The 21,417-nt window shown below is 47.2% G+C and overlaps 1 protein-coding gene across 1 annotated transcript in view; it reads left to right on the forward strand.

Moving 5' to 3' along the window:
• Positions 1 to 20,492, forward strand: part of LOC144158331 (uncharacterized) — a 69,923-nt gene extending 49,431 nt beyond the window's left edge. The window contains exons 11-13 of the mRNA XM_077689153.1: positions 8,607 to 8,744; positions 16,942 to 17,074; positions 20,237 to 20,492. Of these exons, the coding sequence (XP_077545279.1) occupies positions 8,607 to 8,744; positions 16,942 to 17,074; positions 20,237 to 20,463 (498 nt within the window). The 3' untranslated portion in view covers positions 20,464 to 20,492. The remainder of the gene's footprint in view (positions 1 to 8,606; positions 8,745 to 16,941; positions 17,075 to 20,236) is intronic.
• Positions 20,493 to 21,417: the final 925 nt, after the last annotated feature.

Consider the following 21,417-nt stretch of genomic DNA (forward strand, 5'->3'; position numbering starts at 1 on the left):
CTGATGAGTACTGCTGTTGGTACAGCGCGCACTATGCTTGGTTTTGCTGCACAGGAAAGCAGGGCTTTGGGGTAGTTTTAGACGACACTGGCCGATTGACGCAAACAACGGTGTCTTACGTGACTATATTTGCCGAGCGAGCACTATGTTTCAGGAAACTATTATTTTCTCCCTGAACAAAAACCAGCCACGTTAAAATACGGTTGAAAACAACCCAGAGGCAGAAAACGGCTTGCCACGGTATGGTGGCGCTATCTAGGTTCATTAACAAAAAACAAGGCTTTGAAATCGATTTCAGAGCCGTCACTTCCTGGGAAGTCATTGCCGACCATGAAAACACGATTCAGCAGAAAAATCAAAATTTCAGCTTAAATTGATTAATTTCTCAGTTTATAAAACATCGTTTGCATCCTGACACGTGCTGCTGACACTATGAAACAGCAAATGTTTTGAATAAAAGAAAATTGTATTTTGTCCTCATGGCCCCCTAATGTTACAACTTCTAACTAAGCGCATACGCTGGAGGCGGCTCCGTCACCTCCGACGACGTCTGTACGTAGCGTGCAGAGAGAACAACCTACACACTTTCAATGTCACCATTGGCTCTCTGCCTATACAACAACGGTGAAATAGCAGCTCCTTTTATATTCCACATCATATGCGCACCCAGCAAATTTGAGTTCTCGTATTCTATTTTACTGCGGCCAACCAAGTGCGCGCAAGGTTATGCGTAGAGATCGGATTTAACGCAAATGTCTACTTTGTTTCTCGCGCTCCCATCGCCCCACTTTGATATATGGCCCTGAAGAAGGGGTGAAGGAGTACTGACACCAATTTTCGGCGGTAATATTATTGCACAGTTCGCTTCCTTTGCTCAACAGAATACCCTGGTTGAAATATAAGGGGCCTGCGACGTGTGAAGAACATACTTTAATTGGACCTCATTTATCGCGCCGATCAATGGACATAAGCGTGACATCATTCCGTGGTAGCCAAAAGAAGTGAGGCGGACACCACTCGTCCAAAACTCGTGACGTCACTTCAAACGCGTCCCGGCGAGCGGCGACTGTGCGCTGGCGCATTCACAAACAGGTGCACGTCGCCATAGCTACTCTGCAGGCATAACCGATGCCCAGAAAGGCACTGTCGGCAAAAATAACGTTCACACGCTGGAAAGGAAGCGATAATGCAGCACGGAATTGCAATAGAAGTCGCCATCAGGACTTTTATTGAAAACAATCTTCGAATTTCCGCCGCTATGGTAGGCCTAGCACCATCAGGCAGCTCAGCCGTTCAGCTGCGGTGACGGCGCGGTCGAAACACGCCCCCGGCGGCCTCCGCAGTGTTTTCACCTCCGCAAAAAGCGGTGAGGTCATGCCGGGATTCTGTAATATGCGCCTTTCGTGCTGAAAGCGCGGGAAATTGAAACAAACGATTTTCAGGCCATTCAATGTAACTAATTATCGCGCTGAAGTATTTAAAGCGCTGTGTCGGGTTCGCCAGACCATTAATCATCAATAAAAGCAATAAAAATGGATCATAAAATTTTCGTGTCAGTACTCCTTTAATAAGGTGTTTTGTGGTAGTTTTTTAGTGCCTATGAATGCATATTTTGGCTTTTGCGCCTAAATACGTATAAATGCGTATAAATGCCTATTTTGAAAATCGGCGCCTATATGAGCCCCATTTAGCCTTAAGTTCCGCTTTCAAGTGCAATTTGAGGTCATTGTTTGTGTTACCGGTCAGAATGGAGTGTTGGAAACTCTATGGCGTTCAACCAAGTCCATAGTCCAACCACCTGGAGAAAAACAGCCGCTAGTAACAGCGGTAATAGACGCTCATTCTCAGTGACAAGAGGAATAATTTTGAACCTAATACTCTGGAAACAGTGGTAGTTTGTTATTGCTGCCACATTTTCACAGTGATTCTCAGACGAAGTTCCGCATGCTCTCCAAACAGATTTCTTCAACCAGTTGCAAACTCATCCTCATTTCTAGATGCATGCTCAAAGCAAAATCTATTCTCAACGCGGCGATGGAGCATCGAACATGACTTTGTTAGCAGATTATTACAATATCAACGAGCCAATGGCGAAATATCACTGCGCAGCTGCAAATCAGTACACTTAAAAATTCAAACTGCCGACCGGCTCTAGCTAAAACCGGCTCTTCCCTAAAAAATATGTTCGGCTGCTGAACACGTTTTGAAAAATTAGCAGTGGCTTAGCTCGGCTATGCCAGGATATACGTAGTGTGAGCTAAGGTTCAGGTGGTTATTCGTAGCTTTCCTGGTTTTCTAGGATTAGCTGATTATCATGCTTACTGTTGCTGAAACGATTTCCAATCCAATTCAATCCAATCCAATCCAGTCCAGTCCAGTCCAGTCCAGTCAAGTCACTGCTCCTCGCGCATGCGCAGCACAGCTCTCAATGAGCCACGCGAAGCCGCTATCAAGCGGCTCCGGCACACTTTCAGACTTGGCTAGTGCGCAAGGGAGGCACACAGCTGGGCACGTGCCGGCTCCCGTGCGTCTGCAGTGGATATGACCTCACTTTTCTGGAGTGCTCAGACCGGCGAATGTGCAGATGAAATTCTCTACACACCCGTACTCCAATTGGATTGGATTGCCAATCCAATCCAATAGAATTATTTTAATCTATTCGAATCCAATCCAATGCTCCTCGTGCTTGCGTAGCAGTGCCGTTCAAGGTCCACGCGAAACTGTTCAACCTCGGCCAGTGTAGAAATGGCTTCCAAATGTGTTAAAATGCATATGACCCTGTTGCAACGTCTTGCCTGAACAGTTCGGATAACATCATTGTGTGTGAGAAAATTGCTAGAGTTTTCTTAACAATAAATGTAAGAGCATGTAATTTCTTTAAAAATCTTGGCCTGACTGGCGTTCATTATGTGACCATATTTTTATTGTGTCGTCCTTAAGTTGCGTCAGGCGACATAAAGCAGCGCATTTCAATGAGTGTTCACAGCTCTCAAGTCTTCTGTTCCACGCCTTTTTCACCATATGCGACACTCGAGCGAGCGTCAATGGCATTTTCACAGGAATCCGAGCAGTGTGCTTGTGGAATTTAGACAATGGATCGCCATTAGTCCAGAAGTTTTACGGGACGATTTAATGAGCCAGCTGTTGACTGCTTTTTGCCATCACAAACAATAACATTTTGGCTTTCCTATCGTATATACAGGTTTCACACGTCTTCGTTTGAAATCATTCGCCTTTACGTAAAATATTAGGGCGCCTTTATTTACGACGATGTTTTTCCTGCCTATTTTTGGCGCCTAAAACACACTTTTTCAATTCCTGGAAATCTGGCCTCTACTTAGGCGTACATGACGCGTTTCTCGCAGTGACATGTCTCCTGCACAAGAGTAATGCGATGAAACAATGCGAAGCCCGCAGGTTTTCCTTTCGATTCTGATCCTCGAAGGGATTGTTACCGAACGACGTGAGCCTACCTAGGCAGTACCTTCTGCGTTTGCTCAACCTCATGGCGCCGCGGCACTGAGGTATGGGGCAGTGCAGATGTGAGGGATTCGCGCGATTGGCAAGCACAGGAATCGAGCCAAAGCCACTCGACGAAAGGGATTTTCTCGAGGGGACGCGACCTAGCAAACATTCGCACCAATGCGCATCCCTAACGCTGTACATAATGTCACGTTGTCAGGCCAACTAAGTTGGCAGCCAAGCCATACTACAGCGTTCAAATAATAGGAGGAAAACGAAGGACCAGCGCTGATAGTCACGCGGGTCCCACACCCCGTGAGTTGGGAAAGAAGTTTGCTAGATTCTTCTTTAAGCCAAGCTTTCTATGCTTCACTAATGGCGACACTGCCCGAAAACGCACTGTAGGGAAGCCAATTTGCTCTGTCGATGACGACCATCGACAGTGAAGTGAAAGATGGTTGCAATGCGGAGCTCGCTGTGGATTCAAATTCAAATTCAAACTTTATTTTCCTTGAGTGTGCAAGGAGGGGCAGTCGCAAAAAGCTGCACTGAAAGACAGCTTGACGGGACGACTGTCCCCACATTGGACAGCAACTAGGGGCACGAGTCTCTCGGGTCAACACATTGCCCTTGAAGAAGATACGGTTTCAGTTACACTTCAAGAATCTGTTACAGTTCAAGAAAAATATCAGTGTAGATTTATACAATAAAAAATGAAAGAAATAGTTTAAACAAGCGTGAAATCTGATAGCGGAAACAGTCAAAAACACGTCATACGTATATTTACATTGAGCAAGCATGAGGGAAAAATATTACATGTGAACAACACAAGCGTTTAACAGAACATTCAATGTTTGCGTATTACAACACCACAGAAACACAGGAAGTAAAGTATACAAATTCAAATGAAACAGTAAAACATATTAAATAGAATTAAAGAAATAATTCCCGTAAGTTTCGTTTCGAGAGGCGTGATATATCTATTTCTGCCGCATTCATTTTATTTAAAAGAATTGGAAGGTTAACTGTCAATGCCTGCAAGCCATAATTGTTTTGGGGAGTGGGAGTGTGCCAGGCATTAGTGAAGCGCGTGTTGTACATAATAGGATTTCTTCTTAATTCGGATAATTCAGCATAAAATGGGTTATTGTTTTTAACTGCATTTGTATATATTTGCTTTAGTCTAAAATCATATAAGCGAATGATATTAATGATTTTATAGTTATCAAACAGTTCTTTCGCGTGAGAGGCAAACGAAGCATTTGCCACGATTCTGATGGCTTTCTTTTGTAATAGGAGCAACTTATTCAAATTCGTTTTTGTTGTTGTGCCCCAAACTAGCTGGGCATAAGTTAGGTTTGGAAGAAACAAGGAATTATAGATTAAAAGCTTTATGCCTTCAGGCAATATGTGGCGGGTTCTATTTAGTATCCCGGTTATTTTGCACAATGTTTTGTGGATTTCATTGACATGAATGTCCCAAGTTAAGTTACTTCAAAACTGTACTCCTAGAACTTTTATGGTCTCAACTATAGCAATCGGTTCTGTGCCGAGCGCTATTTTGGGTAGTGGTGCAATTTTATTTTTAGGCTTAAAAAGTATAGCTTTCGTTTTGTCGGTATTAATTCGAAGACAATTGTTATTGGTCCACTCAAAAAAAGTTGGTAACATTTCTTGACAGATATTTTCGATGCAATCTATTGTCTCCGAAGTCCAAAATGAAAGTACAAAATAAAATCGTCACGGCCGAAACTTTATCCAGGAAAGCCAACTTGCACAAGGGCACATGAAGCGTATCAGGAAAAGACGCTTCTGCTGGTAGGATTCGAACCTTGGTCCCTCGCTTTGTGAAGCTGGCGTCTATCCAAATACGCCAGTCACGGTCGAAGCACTTTGGATTTTAAACTTTGACTTTGATGCAGGCTGCACGGGAGAACGCTTCGCGTTTTAACTATCTTTCTTTTAGGGAAGGGTCTATGATTCTTCTTCTTTCTGATTTAGGCAAGTATATTTCCCTATTAAGGCACATTCTTGAAAAGGCGCTCGAAAACGGGCCCTGTTCAAATGGAGGGATTTTTTACCAAAATGAGGAATAAGTATGATTTTCAAATTACATTCCTCCGTTCTGCCATTCCTTGAGTCAAAGAAGCATTTTCAACTTTTTGCAAAAAACCTACCCCCGCGTGCAAATACGGTCATTTGTGTCATGTCAAAGATACCTACATTTCCAAGTTTCAACCCGCCAAACATCCTCTTTTCGTTATTATTATCTTGTACACCTCTGGACAGAATGGTACTGTGAGCCAGTTGTAATTTTTTTATCGCCACAAAAAATTTATTACCGTTCTCTATTAGTACGTTGCCAGCAGATGTCGCGCTGAAAAGCCGCAGTTCTCCCCATACTTTGTTGCTTTCGGTTAGGATATAGTGGCTATGTTGCTATCTTGGGTTGTGGGAACATGAAACCGCTTTCAAAATAGCGCAAGTATGTCTTCATCTAATATATTTATTTTATGCGCCGTAAACACGCAGCTTCCCTTTTCTGACGATGACGATGTTTTTTTTTTTCTAAACCCATCACACGTTTACTAAGCTCAAACTCGGAGTCCAGCGACTCTGCTATCTTTCAGAACTGCTCTTGTTTTGAGTTCTCGAAATGCAAACTTTTAGCATGGTCCACTGCTCGTCTCAATCTGGTTTCTCAATAGTTCTTAGTGGTGTTATAATAATTGTTGGACTAAACAATACTTTGGGTAGGGTGGAGGACTTGGTAGCTACAGTATTACGTGTAAAAAGCAGTTTCTGAAGCCTTTTTGATATCTCCCACTACTCGGTGAAGTTCGCTCCGCTGGCCTGTTACTGCGGTCAGAGCTCCCCGGATTCTCATCTATGTAAGCCTGTGCAGCTTGTCGGGCAAAAGTAGTTGCTAACATTCAATTCCAATACTTTTTTCGCGCAATACATGAACATTATGCTTAAATGGCTATGGAGCAGTGTTGGATGAGCCCAATAAACCAAGAAACTGTGGTTTCTCCCTCTTTCATAGGAATCAATAAAACACGGAAGTGAAATGTGCAGCATAATCTGCAGCGGGGCATTGTTTATATTGCGATAGTATGCCCATTGGCATAAATACTATCATGATTTGAGGGTCGGCGGCTCTCTTGTGAGTGTGCTTGGCCAGCGAAGTCCTGCTGCCGGGTCATTTCGGCAAAGGTGTACACCGTTATTTCCGTGACGGATATGACGTCAGTGAAATCTTGTGGTATCCCGGCATGAAACACTTTGGTGTCAAAATATAAAACCCGAAAACGAACAGCCCTAATTATAACGCACTCTTTAGTACTAAATGTTGCTTCCCCGCAAGAAGACCCTGTGTGCTGGGGTTTACAGGCCGCTTGCATCGTTGTAGTGGCATCACTTCCGTGACGGATATGACATCAGCGAAATCTTGATGCAGCCGGGAATAAAACACTTTTTTGTTAAAACAGCGCAGATAGAGCAGACAAAACACGTGGCAAACAAAGGCTATGAGTCCGTACTTCACTTCTGTGCACAAAAGAAGCAACCACTAAACAAAAAGTACTAATCAGGTCTCAGCGGCGCGCAATTCAAGAAATCCGTTCTTTCTTTCAGGGCGCAATACAGCTCTCACATGCCCGTATCCGCCTGTTTCTCTGCTCTGCTTCAATTATCGGGCGTGCCATATCGCCAGCCCTAGTTTTTTCAGAAGTGCTCTGTAAATAACAGCAATCAATCTGCGTGCTCAGCCATGGAGGCCCATACAGCCATCTCGCGCATTCTGGTCGAAAGCGCTTGTTACAATATCACCGTCCCGTAACGAACTGTTGAAGCATCTTCCACTCTGCCCGAATAACTGTCTCCTGCCACTCTCTTGAATATGGCAGATAACACCTTGCCCGCATAGAGCGTATGCTCTTCTATGCTCCACGCCACACCTTGGTTCCCTAATGACCCCTGAATTCCTCCTTCCCCAAAGCTTAACAAGCACACCAATGGCCTTGTTTGCAGCTTCTTTAATGCTTGTGGGAGAACTTCACCTGGCGACCGCAACCTGCTGCCTGCTCTCGCAGTTACTGCGCAACACTGACATTTTTTGCGCTATGTTCCAAATACTTCCTTGCACAAGGGATGTGCATGCGCTTTATTCGAACAACAAAGTTGTTGATATTAAGGATTGGTAAGAAAGGTAAGGCAGAAGTAATCATCCATACCACCAAACTTCCTGGTGGCCTGGAGCCGAACTTGGAAACAGGGATGTCGCCACGCGTAACTCAAAACGTTATTTAAACGTGGTCGTATCCGTTGTCTTTAACCTAACCCCGCCTAAAACATGCCAAGCCACGTCCAGACGCGATCCTATAAAGCGTTTTACAATACAAAATTGAAAGTGGTTAGACCCACTGGGTCTCACACCCTGACCGTAAGCCCGACTACTCGGAAATCTACCTTGTGGTCGTAAAAGCGGAATGTCCGGGCCGTTTTAATAGTTGCTAAATAGGGTAACGCGCGAAAGGACATCACACATGTCTCGTGGGCTAAGGCGTTGCGCTGCTGAGCACGAGGTCGCGGGTTCGATTCCCGGCCGCGGCGGCCGCTTTTCTGATGGAGGCGAAAAGCAAAAACGCCCGTGTGTACGAGATTTCGGCGCACGATAAAGATCCCCAGGTGGTCAAAATTAATCCGGAGCCCTCCACTACAGCGCGCCTCATCGCCTGCGTTGCGTCGGCGCGTTAAACCCCACAATCAATCAAATCATGTCTCGTGGGGGCGCTGGGTAGCAAAGAATTTGGAAACACGCTGCCAGAGAGTTGCAGATTAAAAATACGCCCTTCTAGCAAGAATTCTACAACGAAGTTTTCAGGCAAAGCAACACTGGTAAAAACCGTCTTAGGAAAACCCCCTGTGGTCATCGTACGTAGTGGCTGTCCAATCCTTGACGCCAGTGCCGCCTTTTAAGTACCGACGAAGATCTCCGCAATGCTTCAATGTGCCTTTTAAGGCTGTTACGCCGGAAACTCTATGTAGCCCTAAACTACGTATACCTATGTGGCTTCCTCTTTTGTGCTGCTTGTTTTGTTTTTTGTTTGTTTTTTTTACACGCTCTTTTCCCCGACACGCAGGTTATCAGAGGTATCGAGCCAACGGACTTTAACGGCAAATTCACCAAAGCCATGCGCAGGCTTCAGAAGCAAGTTTTAAAAGTTAGCAACAAATACAGGCGGATGCACGGTGTGCCGCCTCTGGAGCACAACGAGCAGGTGAGAAAAGTGTTGGCGGCACTGGTCTTCAGGGGCCCCAAACTTACTCGGAATGTACCAGGTGTGTTGTCAACCGACCGAAATTTCGTGTAACATCTTATCAAGCTCATTTTTAACGATTCCTTACAATGTTCAAGGAGCCATGAAGAGAAAATACAACTTGGCTTAATTTGAAAGAACTAGGATTCAGTATCTCACTCAGCTTCATTAACGCTAAAAAAATGTTTTTTAACAAAAAAAGCAAGAAGTATTTTAAAACTTTCAAATTTTGCGCCACAGTGACGTGTTATGAGCAAGAATGACGTCATACGGGCCAACAAAACAACATAACTTTCAGTGCGTTAACTGTACGTTACCATTCAAGTGATGCAGTCAAATGGAACTAGAGGCCCCATTATAGACGTCCACTCATGTGTCGTCGCGACAGGTCAGTTAGGTGGCCGCCAATCGCACAAACAAGGTTCCGGGACGTCATTGAAAAGTTGCGGGAAATTGGCTAGGGGCTCAAAATGGCTTCACACGTTTTCTTTAATATCTTCGTTATTTTTTCGAAGATTGCGATGATATTGGTGTCATTCTTATCTGGACTAAGCCGGTTTTCTAATACACCCAACTTGTATTTTGTCTTCATGGCTCCTTTAAAAATTATTTCTCCATAAAGTCAAATCACAGAGGGTGTCTCTCTAAATGACAGCAAGTGAATTCGAAGGAAAACCTTGGTGCAGCCCAGGAACAACAAATACCCGTGGGAACGTTGTGGGCATACGCAATTTTTAATCTAAAAAATAACTTGACCAGTCTGCCCAGTATCTAATAATAATGATCGTTTTTTTCTTGTTGGAAGGCTAACTAGGACAAAAGCGTCCTACAAGGTCTGTAAGTGGAACGGCTGATGCCACCTAGTCCTCAACGACATTATTTTGTCTTTCCGCCCACCTAATTGCCGACTTCAACAAAAGTGTACCTCAACCATATTCATGTCACTACATATTCACGTCACTACACGTCACGTCACTCCATGTTCAACATTTTGTGTCAGATCTTGTTACGCTAGAACCCTATCCCTCTGGCTGAACGCGAAGCGCGTGCTAGCTTCTTATACCGGGGCCAGGAACGACGTAAGAACTTATGGTTTGTTTCTTTGTTTATCCCTGACACATTTTAAAGTATCCAGCGGACGCTAAATTGCAATGGGCGGGGCGCACAAAACAAACAACCTGCGCACAATCTCAAAGTGTCCAAATGGGCTTTTCTTTTGCATTTGTTATGTTTTAAAGCGAAGCTTTAAGCCTTTCACTTATTACGTCTGTAGTCCACCCGAAATGGACAGAAGGAACGCCAACTTTCTCTGAAGATGATGATGCTCGTTGGTGAATTTAAATAAAATTAAAACGCTTCTACAGGTCCGAGTCAACCTTGGTTCCTCGCGTTATCAAGGTGACATCTATCTCATTGGGCCATTACCCGAGGCAGCTTGGATTTGTAGGGAGGTGCATAGACATAGAGAATCACAGAAATTCACCCCTCTGTCCAACGATGGCGATATTTTAACGCTAGAGAATGTCATATAACGCCCGTATAAATAACGCACAATCGCAGGGCCCGATAAGAAACAGGTTTTCGCATAAATAGCGCAGTCTTACTTCACACTTTACTCAACACACAAGAAACACTACACAAATATACAACTCATTTCTGGGTTAGTTCGTTTGATGTTCGACTTGATTTCGGAAAACTTCGTGCTGCCACATCGTTGTCGTTCCGAACTAAGGGAAAAAAATTAAGTAAAAGATGCGAGGATGAATGCAATTGTGTGAAATTGACGTTGCGTTATCCTGGCAATGCAACGCTAAACTAGTTATTAACGCATTCTAGTACTGGTGTTGCTGGATGAAATTGTGTTACTAGTGTAGGCGGGCCGGCTGTCGGGTGACGAACAACGTTTATTGCGGTTGCAACGAAGTAGATATAGAAAACGAAGGGTGACGTAACAGGTCACGTGATTAACACAAAAGGGACGGTGACGTCAGAGCGACTCAGCCGTGCTACATCTCCCCTTTCTTAGGGAGCCAACAAATTACAATTGTCTTTCAGGTTGGGGGTAGCGGCAGGGCTCCCGGCGTGCCCTTGTGCTTCTGCGTAGCTCTTGAGCGGGCTGGGCGTCGTCTTGCTGCTCGGACCCAGCAGGAGTACTCTCTTCGCGATGTGGTGTAGGGGCTTCTCGCAGATGCTCGCGAGTGCGTCGAAGTTCCTGACCCTCTTCCGTTTTCACCACCAGGGATCGCGGCGTCTCAGCAGGCCGCAGAAAGACCGCAGGTGTCCAGGTCTTTTCGTGGGTGTCGTATGTAGTCACTCGTTGCCCAGGCGACAGAGGTGGCAGGTTCCTGGAGCCGCGGTTGTAGTAGATCCTCTGGCGTTGGCGGATCTCCTGTAGGCGGTTCTGGACGGCTCGGTTGGGCACGACCTCCGGCACCAGGTGGCCTGTGGGTACGGGCAGCAGGGTCCTCGTCTGCCTTCCCATCAGTCTCTGCACTGGGGACTTTAAAACAGCATCTCGAGGTGTATTACGCCATTCAAGCAGAGCCATGTGGAAGTAGGGCGTTCTAAGCGAGCACTTTTTTAGTAGCTTTTTTGCTTCTTGCACTCCCCTCTCCGTCATACCATTTGAGCGTGGATGATACGGGCTTGACGTTACGTGGCTAACACCGAGTCCATGTAAAAATTCTTTGAATTCGGTGCTGTTGAATGGCGGCCCGTTATCGCTACACAGTTTAAGCGGTAATCCATGAACTGCAAAAATCTCGGCGCACCAGGACTTGAGCAGGTTTGCAGTGGTATGGCGAAATTCCTTGATTTCAAAAAAGAAGGAATAGAAGTCAACTATTATAGCAAACTGTCGGCCCTCGTAAAAGAATAGGTCCATTCCTACAGCCTCCCAGGGTAAGGTTGGAACCTCATGGCTCAAAAGCGGCATCTTTGCGTTTCGCGGCTGATGCTTTTGGCATATTTTGCAGTTTCGACAGAACTGTTCAATGTCGCTCGCCATGCAGGGCCAGAACATGACGCTTCGCGCCCGCGCCTTCATCTTATCGGCCCCAGGATGTGCTACGTGCAGAAGAGCCAAAATTTCTGTTTTCATCGAGCTTGGTACGATTACCTTGTTGCTGCGAAACAGAAGACCGTCTTGCGCGTGTATCTCCTCCTGATAAGACCAGTAGGTGCGGACGGCTTCTGGAACCTCGCGCTTGTTGTCAGGCCAACTGGTCACCGCATATTCCCGCAGCTTGACGAGAACGGGATCGTTGTTTGTTGCTGCAAGAATGCTTTTTAGACGGGGTTCCGAGGCAGAAAGAAATTCTAGCACATTGACTTGAAACTGCTCCGTTTCCTCACGCATGCTCACTTCGCTCGGAAAACGCGATAAAGCATCCGCAAGAAACAGTTCTTTGCCTGGCTTGTATACCAGTTTGATCGGGTAGCGCTGCAAGGTCAGCCTCATGCGCTGCAAGCGGAGGGGGCACTGATGCAGCGGCTTGTTAAGTATTGGTACCAAGGGCCTGTGGTCAGTCTCTACAATCACTTGGGCCTGCCCAAACACGTAGTCATGAAACTTAGTGCAACCATGCACTATCGCTAGCATTTCTTTCTCGATTTGCGCATAGCTTTGCTGCGCATCTGTGAGCGACCGCGACGAAAAAGCGACAGGGCGGCCGTCTTGCATTAGAACTGCGCCTACTCCTAATTGGCTTGCGTCGACTGAGAGTGTGAAAGGCTGCTTAGGGTTAAAGAAAGCCAAAACAGGTGCTTGAGTCAAGGATTGGCGTAATGCGTCGAAACTTTTTTGTTGCGCCTCCGTCCAAACCCATGCAATATCTTTACGCAACAGTGTTCGTAAAGGTGCGGTTGCAACAGACATATTGGGAATGAAGCGCTGGACGAAATTCATCGTACCGAGAAATACTTGCAGTTCTTTCTTGTTCTTCGGTTCAGACATTGAAAGTATGTCTTGTACCCTCTCCGGGTCCAGGCGTAGGCCTTCTGTAGTGAGGATGTGTCCCAAGTACCGGACCTCCGGCTGCAGAAACGTACAGTTCTTGGGGTTAAGCCGAAGGTTATGCTGTTGACATCGGGACAACACAAGTTGCAAGTTACGGTCATGTTCGGCTTTAGTTTTTCCCCATACTAGCACGTCATCCATAACAACCGCCACACAGGGCAAACCTTCCAAAACGCGGTGCATTGCTGCCTGGAAAATTTCGGGGGCAGAGGCTATTCCAAACGGCATTCGTGCGAACCGATAGCGTCCATACGGCGTGCTCATCGTGCAAAGTTTGGAGCTTGACTCGCTAAGCCGAATTTGCCAAAACCCCGAAGCTGCATCGAGCGTGGAAAAGAATTTTGCTCCGGCAAGCCTGGGAGCGACATCGTCTAAAGTCGGCATGGGATAGTTCTCCCGGAGTATGGCTTGGTTGAGCGATGTTGGATCCAGGCAGACTCGAACTTTGTCTCCTTTAACAACGGTAACCATGTGACTGGACCATTCGGTGGGCTCAGTTACCTTTGTTATGACGCCTTGGTCCTCCATCCGCTGCAGTTCTGCTCTAGTCCTGTTCTCCAGGGCCACGGGGACTCTTCGGGCTGGTACGACGACACCCACTGCGCCGGGCTTGAGCTTTATTTCATACTCGTAGTCCTTGAGCTCTCCCAGTCCAGTGAAGATCTCTGCAAAAGGTTGTGCTGGCGGGTAAAGTTGATCGACCTGGATGTGCTGAACCCGGACGATAAATCCAAGGCGTTCGGCCGCTGAACCGCTCAAAGTTACTGGCACACTTTGCTCTACGATGTAAAATGTTTCGGGGACCACCCTATCATTTGCTGAAAGCCGCAGGCGCACTTTTGCTTGGGATGTTGATTTGTGGCCGAAAAAGGAAGTTAGCGCAACCTGGCAAGTCTGCTGTGGTAGATCCGGCAACTTTTCGACGTCCCTCCTTGAAATGACGGAGCAATTTGCCCCCGTGTCTAATTTGCACGTCGTTGGTTGTCCTTCAATGTTTACCGTCGCGCTCCAGTAATCTGTGCTGCTGACCGTGTTCACTGTTAACGTTTGAAGAAAAAAAGCGTCGGCGTCTGCGCAGAGTTGCCGTAGTTCTTTCTTCTTGCTGGGAAAGCTTCGTGAAGGCGGCGCCGATTTGCATGCTCGAGCGAAGTGGTTGAACCCTCCGCACTTATTGCAGGTTCTGCCGGTGGCGGGGCACCTTTCGCCGCGGTGTGTGCGATAGCCGCAGCTGCCGCAGGCATCGCCTTTCTTTGCCACTGCGTTAACGGTAACTACCGTACCGTGCGCAGTCTCGGCGGCTTCGCTGATTTCGCGAAACTGCTCTTTCCCTTGCTCTTGCGTGCGGCAGATATCGATAGTCTTTTGGTACGAAGGGTTCTCAGCAATCAATTTCTGCTGCAGGCTCTTGTCTCGAATTCCCAGAATAATGCGGCTGCGCAGCATCCTCGGTTCCATTGCCCCAAATTCACAGTTGCTGGCTAACATGCGAAGCTCCGTGAGCCACTCATTGAAAGGTTCGCCTTCCCTTTGGTTTCTTGACCCGAATCGGAATTCATGATATGTCAAGTTCGTTTCCGGCTTGTAGAACTCTTCAAACTTAGAAATTAGGACGTCGATGTTATTTTTGTCCTCTTCTGCCTCAAACGTGAGGGTGCTGTATACCTTCCTTGCCTCTTCACCGATAACCACAAGCCACGTGGCCGCTTGCACATCTTTGGCTTGCTTCGTCAACTGGGTAGCAGTGGAAAATAGCGTGAACTCACTTTTCCACGTCTTCCATCCCTGCCAGGCGTTGCCCGACGTATCCAGGGGCTTTGGTGGCGGCAACATCGTTGACGGCAGGGGGGCTGGCGGCGTGGTCATTTCGGCTGGGCACCGCTGCCACCATGTAGGCGGGCCGGCAGTCGGGTGACGAACAACGTTTATTGCGGTTGCAACGAAGTAGATATAGAAAACGAAGGGTGACGTAACAGGTCACGTGATTAACACAAAAGGGACGGTGACGTCAGAGCGACTCAGCCGTGCTACAACTAGCAAAGGAAGCGGACGACTTACACAAACCATCTGACATCTGCGCTGAAGAACCAGCATGTCCGAGCAACCAGATATCGCAGGTCATGGTGCATAACAGCGAATCTGATTTCGCGCTAGTGAGGATTCAACAGACGCCATACCATATCCAAAGCAGCGTGAATTTTGGGGGGTACATCTAAATGAAGGAAGCGCTCATACCTCGTAACGATACGCAAGGTGACTGGGAGGCGAAACGCGGTAATGTTGAAAAATGTACCGCTGCTGGGAACCAGTGTCCAGTTAGTGCGACTAATTTAAAAAGGAGTCATTGTGTCACCACTCGCATTTCTGAATGCTGTAGCACTCGGAAATGAAAGTGTAGTTTCTAGACTTGTAGCTTTGACTTCTAGCCTTAGAATTGCACTTTCAGCTTCGACATGGACTTTTATTCTCTGCCGACGTAGACGTGAGCCAGAAGGCAGACGAGCGATTACCACGAGAGCACTCGAGAAGGCAAAAAAATATGGCTGGTCGGTGTGCGCTGGGAGTCTTTCGAAGCAGTAAAGCACAATGTGAAACATCTTTCAAAGGGGGAGTCAGAGGCTTGAGCAAACCAATAAGGCTCGCATAGGGCACGAGTGGACGGGCATCTTCAAAGTGTGGAGGCTTGAAGCCAGGAGAGCACGAAAAGGTGCGAAAGGATACAAAATTAGTGCAGCCTGTTGTATATTTATGAAGAGGATGATTCACAGGGAAAGCTATGAGCCGACAGAACGAGAAGGAAGACGAAGACGATCGGAAACGGTGTACGTTCATAGCGGTCTCATGTAAATAGAGTTATTCTTTCCTTTTACGGCGGCTTCGGACTCCTTTCTTCCACATCTTATGGTGCGATTTCCGCGGGTGGCACCCTCATATTCTGATGCTTGGGACATTTGCTGTAAGTGGCTTCTGAAGAAGTTACACGGCTTGATCTGCAGACTGTGTAGCTCCCGGTACTCTCCGAGGAATCTTGAAGTGGCGTAGAAAACAAGGCATCTTTAGCTTGGATGTCAAGTGTTGACAACGAACGTGAAGCAGTCCCTCCCTTTGCTTGCGTCGGTTGAAAATGTGATGGGAGCGCAGTTTCGGTCGAGTTAACGTCTTCAGGCGCGTATTCAAAATCGGATGGTTCGTAGCACGATTTAGTCAGAGAAACAAACTCTTTGAAGGTTACCGATCGATTCAATGCCCTAATTATCTTACACTGTTCGCTGGTGTCAACCTTGTCATCTTTTAATCGATGGTACAACCGGCTCATACTGTTAATTATCATGTCTTCATATTCAATGTTATCGGTGAATTCCTCATTAAGGTAGTCGTTGTCGATAAACTGTTCAATTTCATCATTTAAACGCCTTAGCACAGCTTCCGCTCTTCGTATGTCGCGCAGAAAATTCTTCAACATGTCGCACACACCTGTGGTTCTCACGGTCAAGCTTAATGTTTTCCTTGCATCACTGCACAACCTCCGAGCGATTCCCCTTTCTCTGTCCCTTTGTGTCGTTAGCTTTTCAAGTGACATCCTAGGCCGAGTGAAACTTCTTCTGTGCTGTTGATGTAGCGTGTCTTTCGTTGCGCGATTAGTTTCAGCATTCTCCTCACCGTGTACGGAGTAGCTCCCAGGTCCCATCGAGGGCGATCGTTGGAGGTGAGGAGGCTCTGTCGCCTCTGTCTTGTATGGACGACACGAGCGCTGTCTAGCAACTACACTTTTATGAAAAAACACGTGTTATATAAGCAAAAAGTGCAACTAGAAAACAAAAAAAAATAGAAACTACAAACGGCTCAAAGTAACTTATGTAATGCAACCACTTACACACCCGACTTGTCTAGGAAAACAACCTCGTCATCTGTTAGCGAAATTGGCGGATGGCTCAAGTTTTTGTGTATTTTTATTGTGTTTTATTCGCACATTTTGCTAATATACCATTGGTTTTTTCTAATAAAAGTTCAGCTGCTATACCGCGTTCGTGCTGTCCATACTCTCCTTGTCCTGTTTTCGTCTGCGCTGCTTATCATGGACTACAGTGCGTGCACGGCACTTGCTGCACGTAACTAATGCCTGCTTTTTTCCACTTTTCGCAGATGTGTCGCTATGCTCAAGCCTATGCCTTCTATCTGGACAAGATAGGAAAAATGGTGCACAGGAGTCGCAATAAGAAGTACGGCGAGAACCTCTTCTATGGTTGGAGCATGGACCCCGCATATCATGTGCACGGTACTGTAAGGCTGCGTACATGCCGTTTTCATTACTACGCCTTCTACCTGTGGATTATTTCACCCAATAGCTGCGTTGTGCTTTATCGTGGCTGTATGCGATTACATCGTTGAAACATGGTTACAGTCATCGATGAACGCTGATAATTACAGTGACCCCTTTTGGGCTGAACTCCTTGTCTGCACATATTATCCCCAAAACATTAGGTACATGCTTTCCCTGGGAAAGGAATGGTTTAAGTAGAAAACTTAAGGTAAAAAAAACACTTCCTGGCATCTTGAGCAGCATAATATTAACACAGGATTACGTTCAGAAAATTATGATGTGCTCTGATTGAATTGCTTATTTAGGATGTATCTCGTATGCAAGGAGCAATAGTACACGTAGGAGGCAAAACGGCCCATTGTGACAAGCGGGAGCGAGCGATCAGATACTTTGTCTGCTTTATTTACCTGCCCAGAACAGCTTTGAGCATTTCCTGGGCACCCCAAAACTGCCTCCGCTATACAAATTGATAAAATATTCTCCAATCCACGCTGTGAAGGTGGTTGGAATGCAAAGCTGTGGACGACCCCCTCAACAATTCTACACCCGACGTCACTTGAATTCACTCACTTGGCTCTAGAAACAGTGAAACCAGAGATTCTGCCAGCCTTTACCTGGGATTCCCGGAGGCGCCGTCCCGAACGCAGCAGCATCGGCCACGGCCGGGTTCAAGCGGCGGACGCCACCGCTGTAGCCCGGCCGTGCGTCGGAAGAAATACAACGGAGAGGAGCACCTTCCAAAAGGTTAGGCAGCAGGACCTAGCCATCCTGATGTGCTAGCTCGGGGCTACACCACCGCGCGACGCAAGCGCAGACTCCGAAAGAATCTTGCATGTGAGCTTAGTGATTCCCATTTATACAAATTTATACTGGTTTCGTAAGTTTGAGAATTGCGAGAAAGGTGAGGCAACTTTTATAATCGCTTTTTATCAGAACCGGTTGCTCCATTCATCTTTTGTAATACCTGTGAAAACACAACCGAATGGGCATTCACCAATTTACAAAGCGCAGTCCCATTCGTGACAAGCAGTGCGCAAAAGGTGGCGTTTCTCTAGCGGCCACATGTCTGTAAATGCTCTCTACATTTTACGAAGATACTGAGTGGCGCAGGTACACAACACACAAGAAAGCAGACACAGACAGGCGCTACACTTCCAACAGTTTAATAGCAACGACACCAACGTACTTTTATACCTACATCCCGACATGCGCAATGGACGTGCCCACAGCGTCTCTACATTTTGTTTTCCAGCCCGGTAAACCAATGTTTAGCGTATCTTTGCCGTACGACCGCTTCATTCCGTCTGGCCCGGGATACCCAGGAGGTGCTGCCAAACGAGTTAATAAAGCCGTGCGAATTAGGCGCCCAATGGACGCGAAACTGCGCCCAAAGAGGCCCAACACTGTTGCTAGAGCAGACGACAAAGCCGATGGAAGGCTCCCGCCGACGCGCCCACTGGGGTGAACACGGGGAACGCTGGGTAATAACGCCCTATCGCCACACCATCTACACTGTTCTCCGTGAGTGAAAAGCGCCCTCCGCCTCCCAGCTGCGTTGGGAGCATTGAGGAAAGAATAGGTACTCTGGAGAGGCCCTTAGCATCACAATGCATTGCGAAAAGTGTGATGGAAGTGACGTCATTTTTCTTGAGCCCACAGACAGCGTTGCCTAGATTTTTATGGCTGCAGCGGCTAAATTCGGCCAAATGCCACAGACAATTTTTTACAGCGCCTTGACTCTAGCTGCCTCGACACGCTTCCAACACAGCGCAGTCGTTACGGCAAACGTTTTTAGATTAGGTCAGCTTCCAAAAGCCGTTGGAGGCGGACCCAACTCGTATCACGGCAGCAGCGGCGCTGGCGTCACCTCGAGATCGGCGGAGCGAGCCGGCTGCTGCAGGCGAAAGCCTCCCCGCTCAGCGTTGGCGAGAGCTACAGTCGGTGTTTTGCTTGCTGTGCGTTTCTTCATTGTGAAGCAAAGCGAAATTCTTCGCGGCTGAGACGTAGCGCCCACCGCCGTGCTGTACGGGCCCAAACACTGCTCCCGTCGTCTGCGTTCGCTTTCGCGACCCGCCCGTACCGCGAAGCTGTTATCAAACCGGAAACAGAAAAGGATGATGGGAAAGGGTGCTGGGCTCAGTGGGCTCAAATCATGGCGGGACTCGGCTTCACAAATGTGACATCAGGGCCTCTCCTAACCTTTGCTTTCTCTCATCGTTGGGAATTTCTTGTCCCGCACACCATGAAAGAACCGTTGGGTTGCAGAGGTAGACAGTTTTGCTTTAATATGCAGCTGCTTCGAGATGGTCACAACTGCATTGAGCACGGAAATAAAAGAGAACACCTATTACAATGAAAACTGACACGTACTACAAAGTTTCATAGTTGCGACCGCGAAGGAAAGGGTAGCGGCACCCAAAAATCGCTATGACAGCAGCCACAGTTCAATCCGCGGCTCCGCAGCAAAGTGGCGATCGCGGCAGGCACACAGTTTCTTCTCCCGCGAGAAATGCCGCAAGCTTAACTTAGGCCAAGCGCGTGTGACGTTATCTGGCCGTCCTAGAAAGCGCCGTTGCTTCTCCTATTTTTATCTTACTTTTTTCTCGCTATTCAAAAATATACTGCTAAAACGACCGCCTTTCATTCAGCACCTACCGCTTATGTACGCCAGAAAGTATCAACCAAGCGTTTTTGTTATCGCGAAGCTTTTATTTGCCTCACTGATGGCGGCAGTAAGTGAAAACGCACTGCAGAAAAGCCACCTTTGCTCAGTGGGAAGGCAGACGATGAATATGGGTTTCACAAAGGCACATCACGTTCGTTAAAAGAAAAAAATCCCGACACAGTCGGAGCAGTTTGGAAACTTGCCGTGCACTCAGGTTGCATGGAAAAAAGCTTCGCGTTTTAACCGTCGTTCTATTAAGAAATGGGCTTTGATTTCGAATGTCGCGCCCGCTGCGAGGCAGCTGCAAGTGCACAAACCATGCTCAGGAGTTGCACGTGCACGCGCACCTCGTTCTCGTTTCGCAACCAGGGACATTTCTTCAGCAAGCAGTCACATGCTTTTAGCGCAATTCTGCCACTTCACCCACTTACCCTTCCCATTTTTTCCCGCAGGAAGGAGAGCCGTGGATGGCTGGTACGACGAAATCAAGCTGCACAGGTGGACAAATGCCTTCCAGTTTGCCAGCGGTCACTTCACGCAGCTTATATGGAAATCAAGCCGGTACTTGGGCTCAGGCATTGCCAAATATAACAATAAGATCTTCATCGTGTCCAACTATGACCCTCCGGGAAATGTACATGGTTTGTTCTTTAAAAACGTCCCCAGACCTCGCAAATAAATGCCCACCAGGAGAAGGACAAGGAAGAACGCATGAGTCGGTTTATTCCACATCAGTCGCGGCGGTTCGACGTGGCACTTGAACCGTCCCGACTTCGGTCTGGGGGCTTGTTTGCGCTAACAAATGAACGAGTGGCGCATTCAGTGGCCGTCAAAAGGACTGATGTTGCGGATTGGTAATACTGCAGAATGAACGTGCACATCAGTTCGAGAAACACAAAGCTAAAACGTGTTTTCTCTTTCTTGATGTATGTAACACGCCAAATCGCTCGCGTGTGTGCACGATTCTGGCTTCAGGATCGACTTGGTCCTTTTTAGATGCGGAGCGTATGATGCTCGGAGGTATATCCCGTGGCGTCGGCGGTGGTCCGGCGTCCGCACACCACCTGCGCATGCGCCACCGTCGTCATCTTTCCATAGGGGAACCGCTGAAGATGAAGAAGAAGAAGACAAAGCTGCGAAGAGGAGACCGTATACGTTGCTGTCGCCCCGTCCGCAGCACTTCTGATGATGATTTTGGCAGGATGCCCCTAGGGATTGGCCTAAGGATTGCCCGCATGCTTCGCTCGACTCCGGTTGTGCTTGCGCTTGACTCCGTGATTCTTCAGATGAAGTAGGATGGAAGCAACACCGCCGTCAGTGAGTGTGCTGACGCAATTAAGTGAGAGCATCAGCGCAAACACTAACAGACCTTTAGATACCACTTCAATCTCGTCTCACTCGCGTATATACGCATGCAATAAGGAAAATTACACCCATGTCCCCGAAGGGAACCATGAGTAGGATATATGAGCATTACGGGGTTCACTACATTTACACCAAATTTGGCTAACCAAGATCACGGAAACGCAAACGGAACCCCCATGACGCTCCGCATCCTACTCATGGTTTCCTTCGGGAAGATGGGTGTAATTTTTTGTTGCAACTAATCTGCGGCAGTCTACAAGCGCGCTCC

This window comes from Haemaphysalis longicornis, unplaced genomic scaffold, assembly GCF_048455015.1.
Source record: "Haemaphysalis longicornis isolate Haplotype H1 unplaced genomic scaffold, Haemaphysalis longicornis Haplotype H1 scaffold_10, whole genome shotgun sequence".
In the NCBI taxonomy this organism is placed as follows: Eukaryota; Metazoa; Arthropoda; class Arachnida; order Ixodida; family Ixodidae; genus Haemaphysalis; species Haemaphysalis longicornis.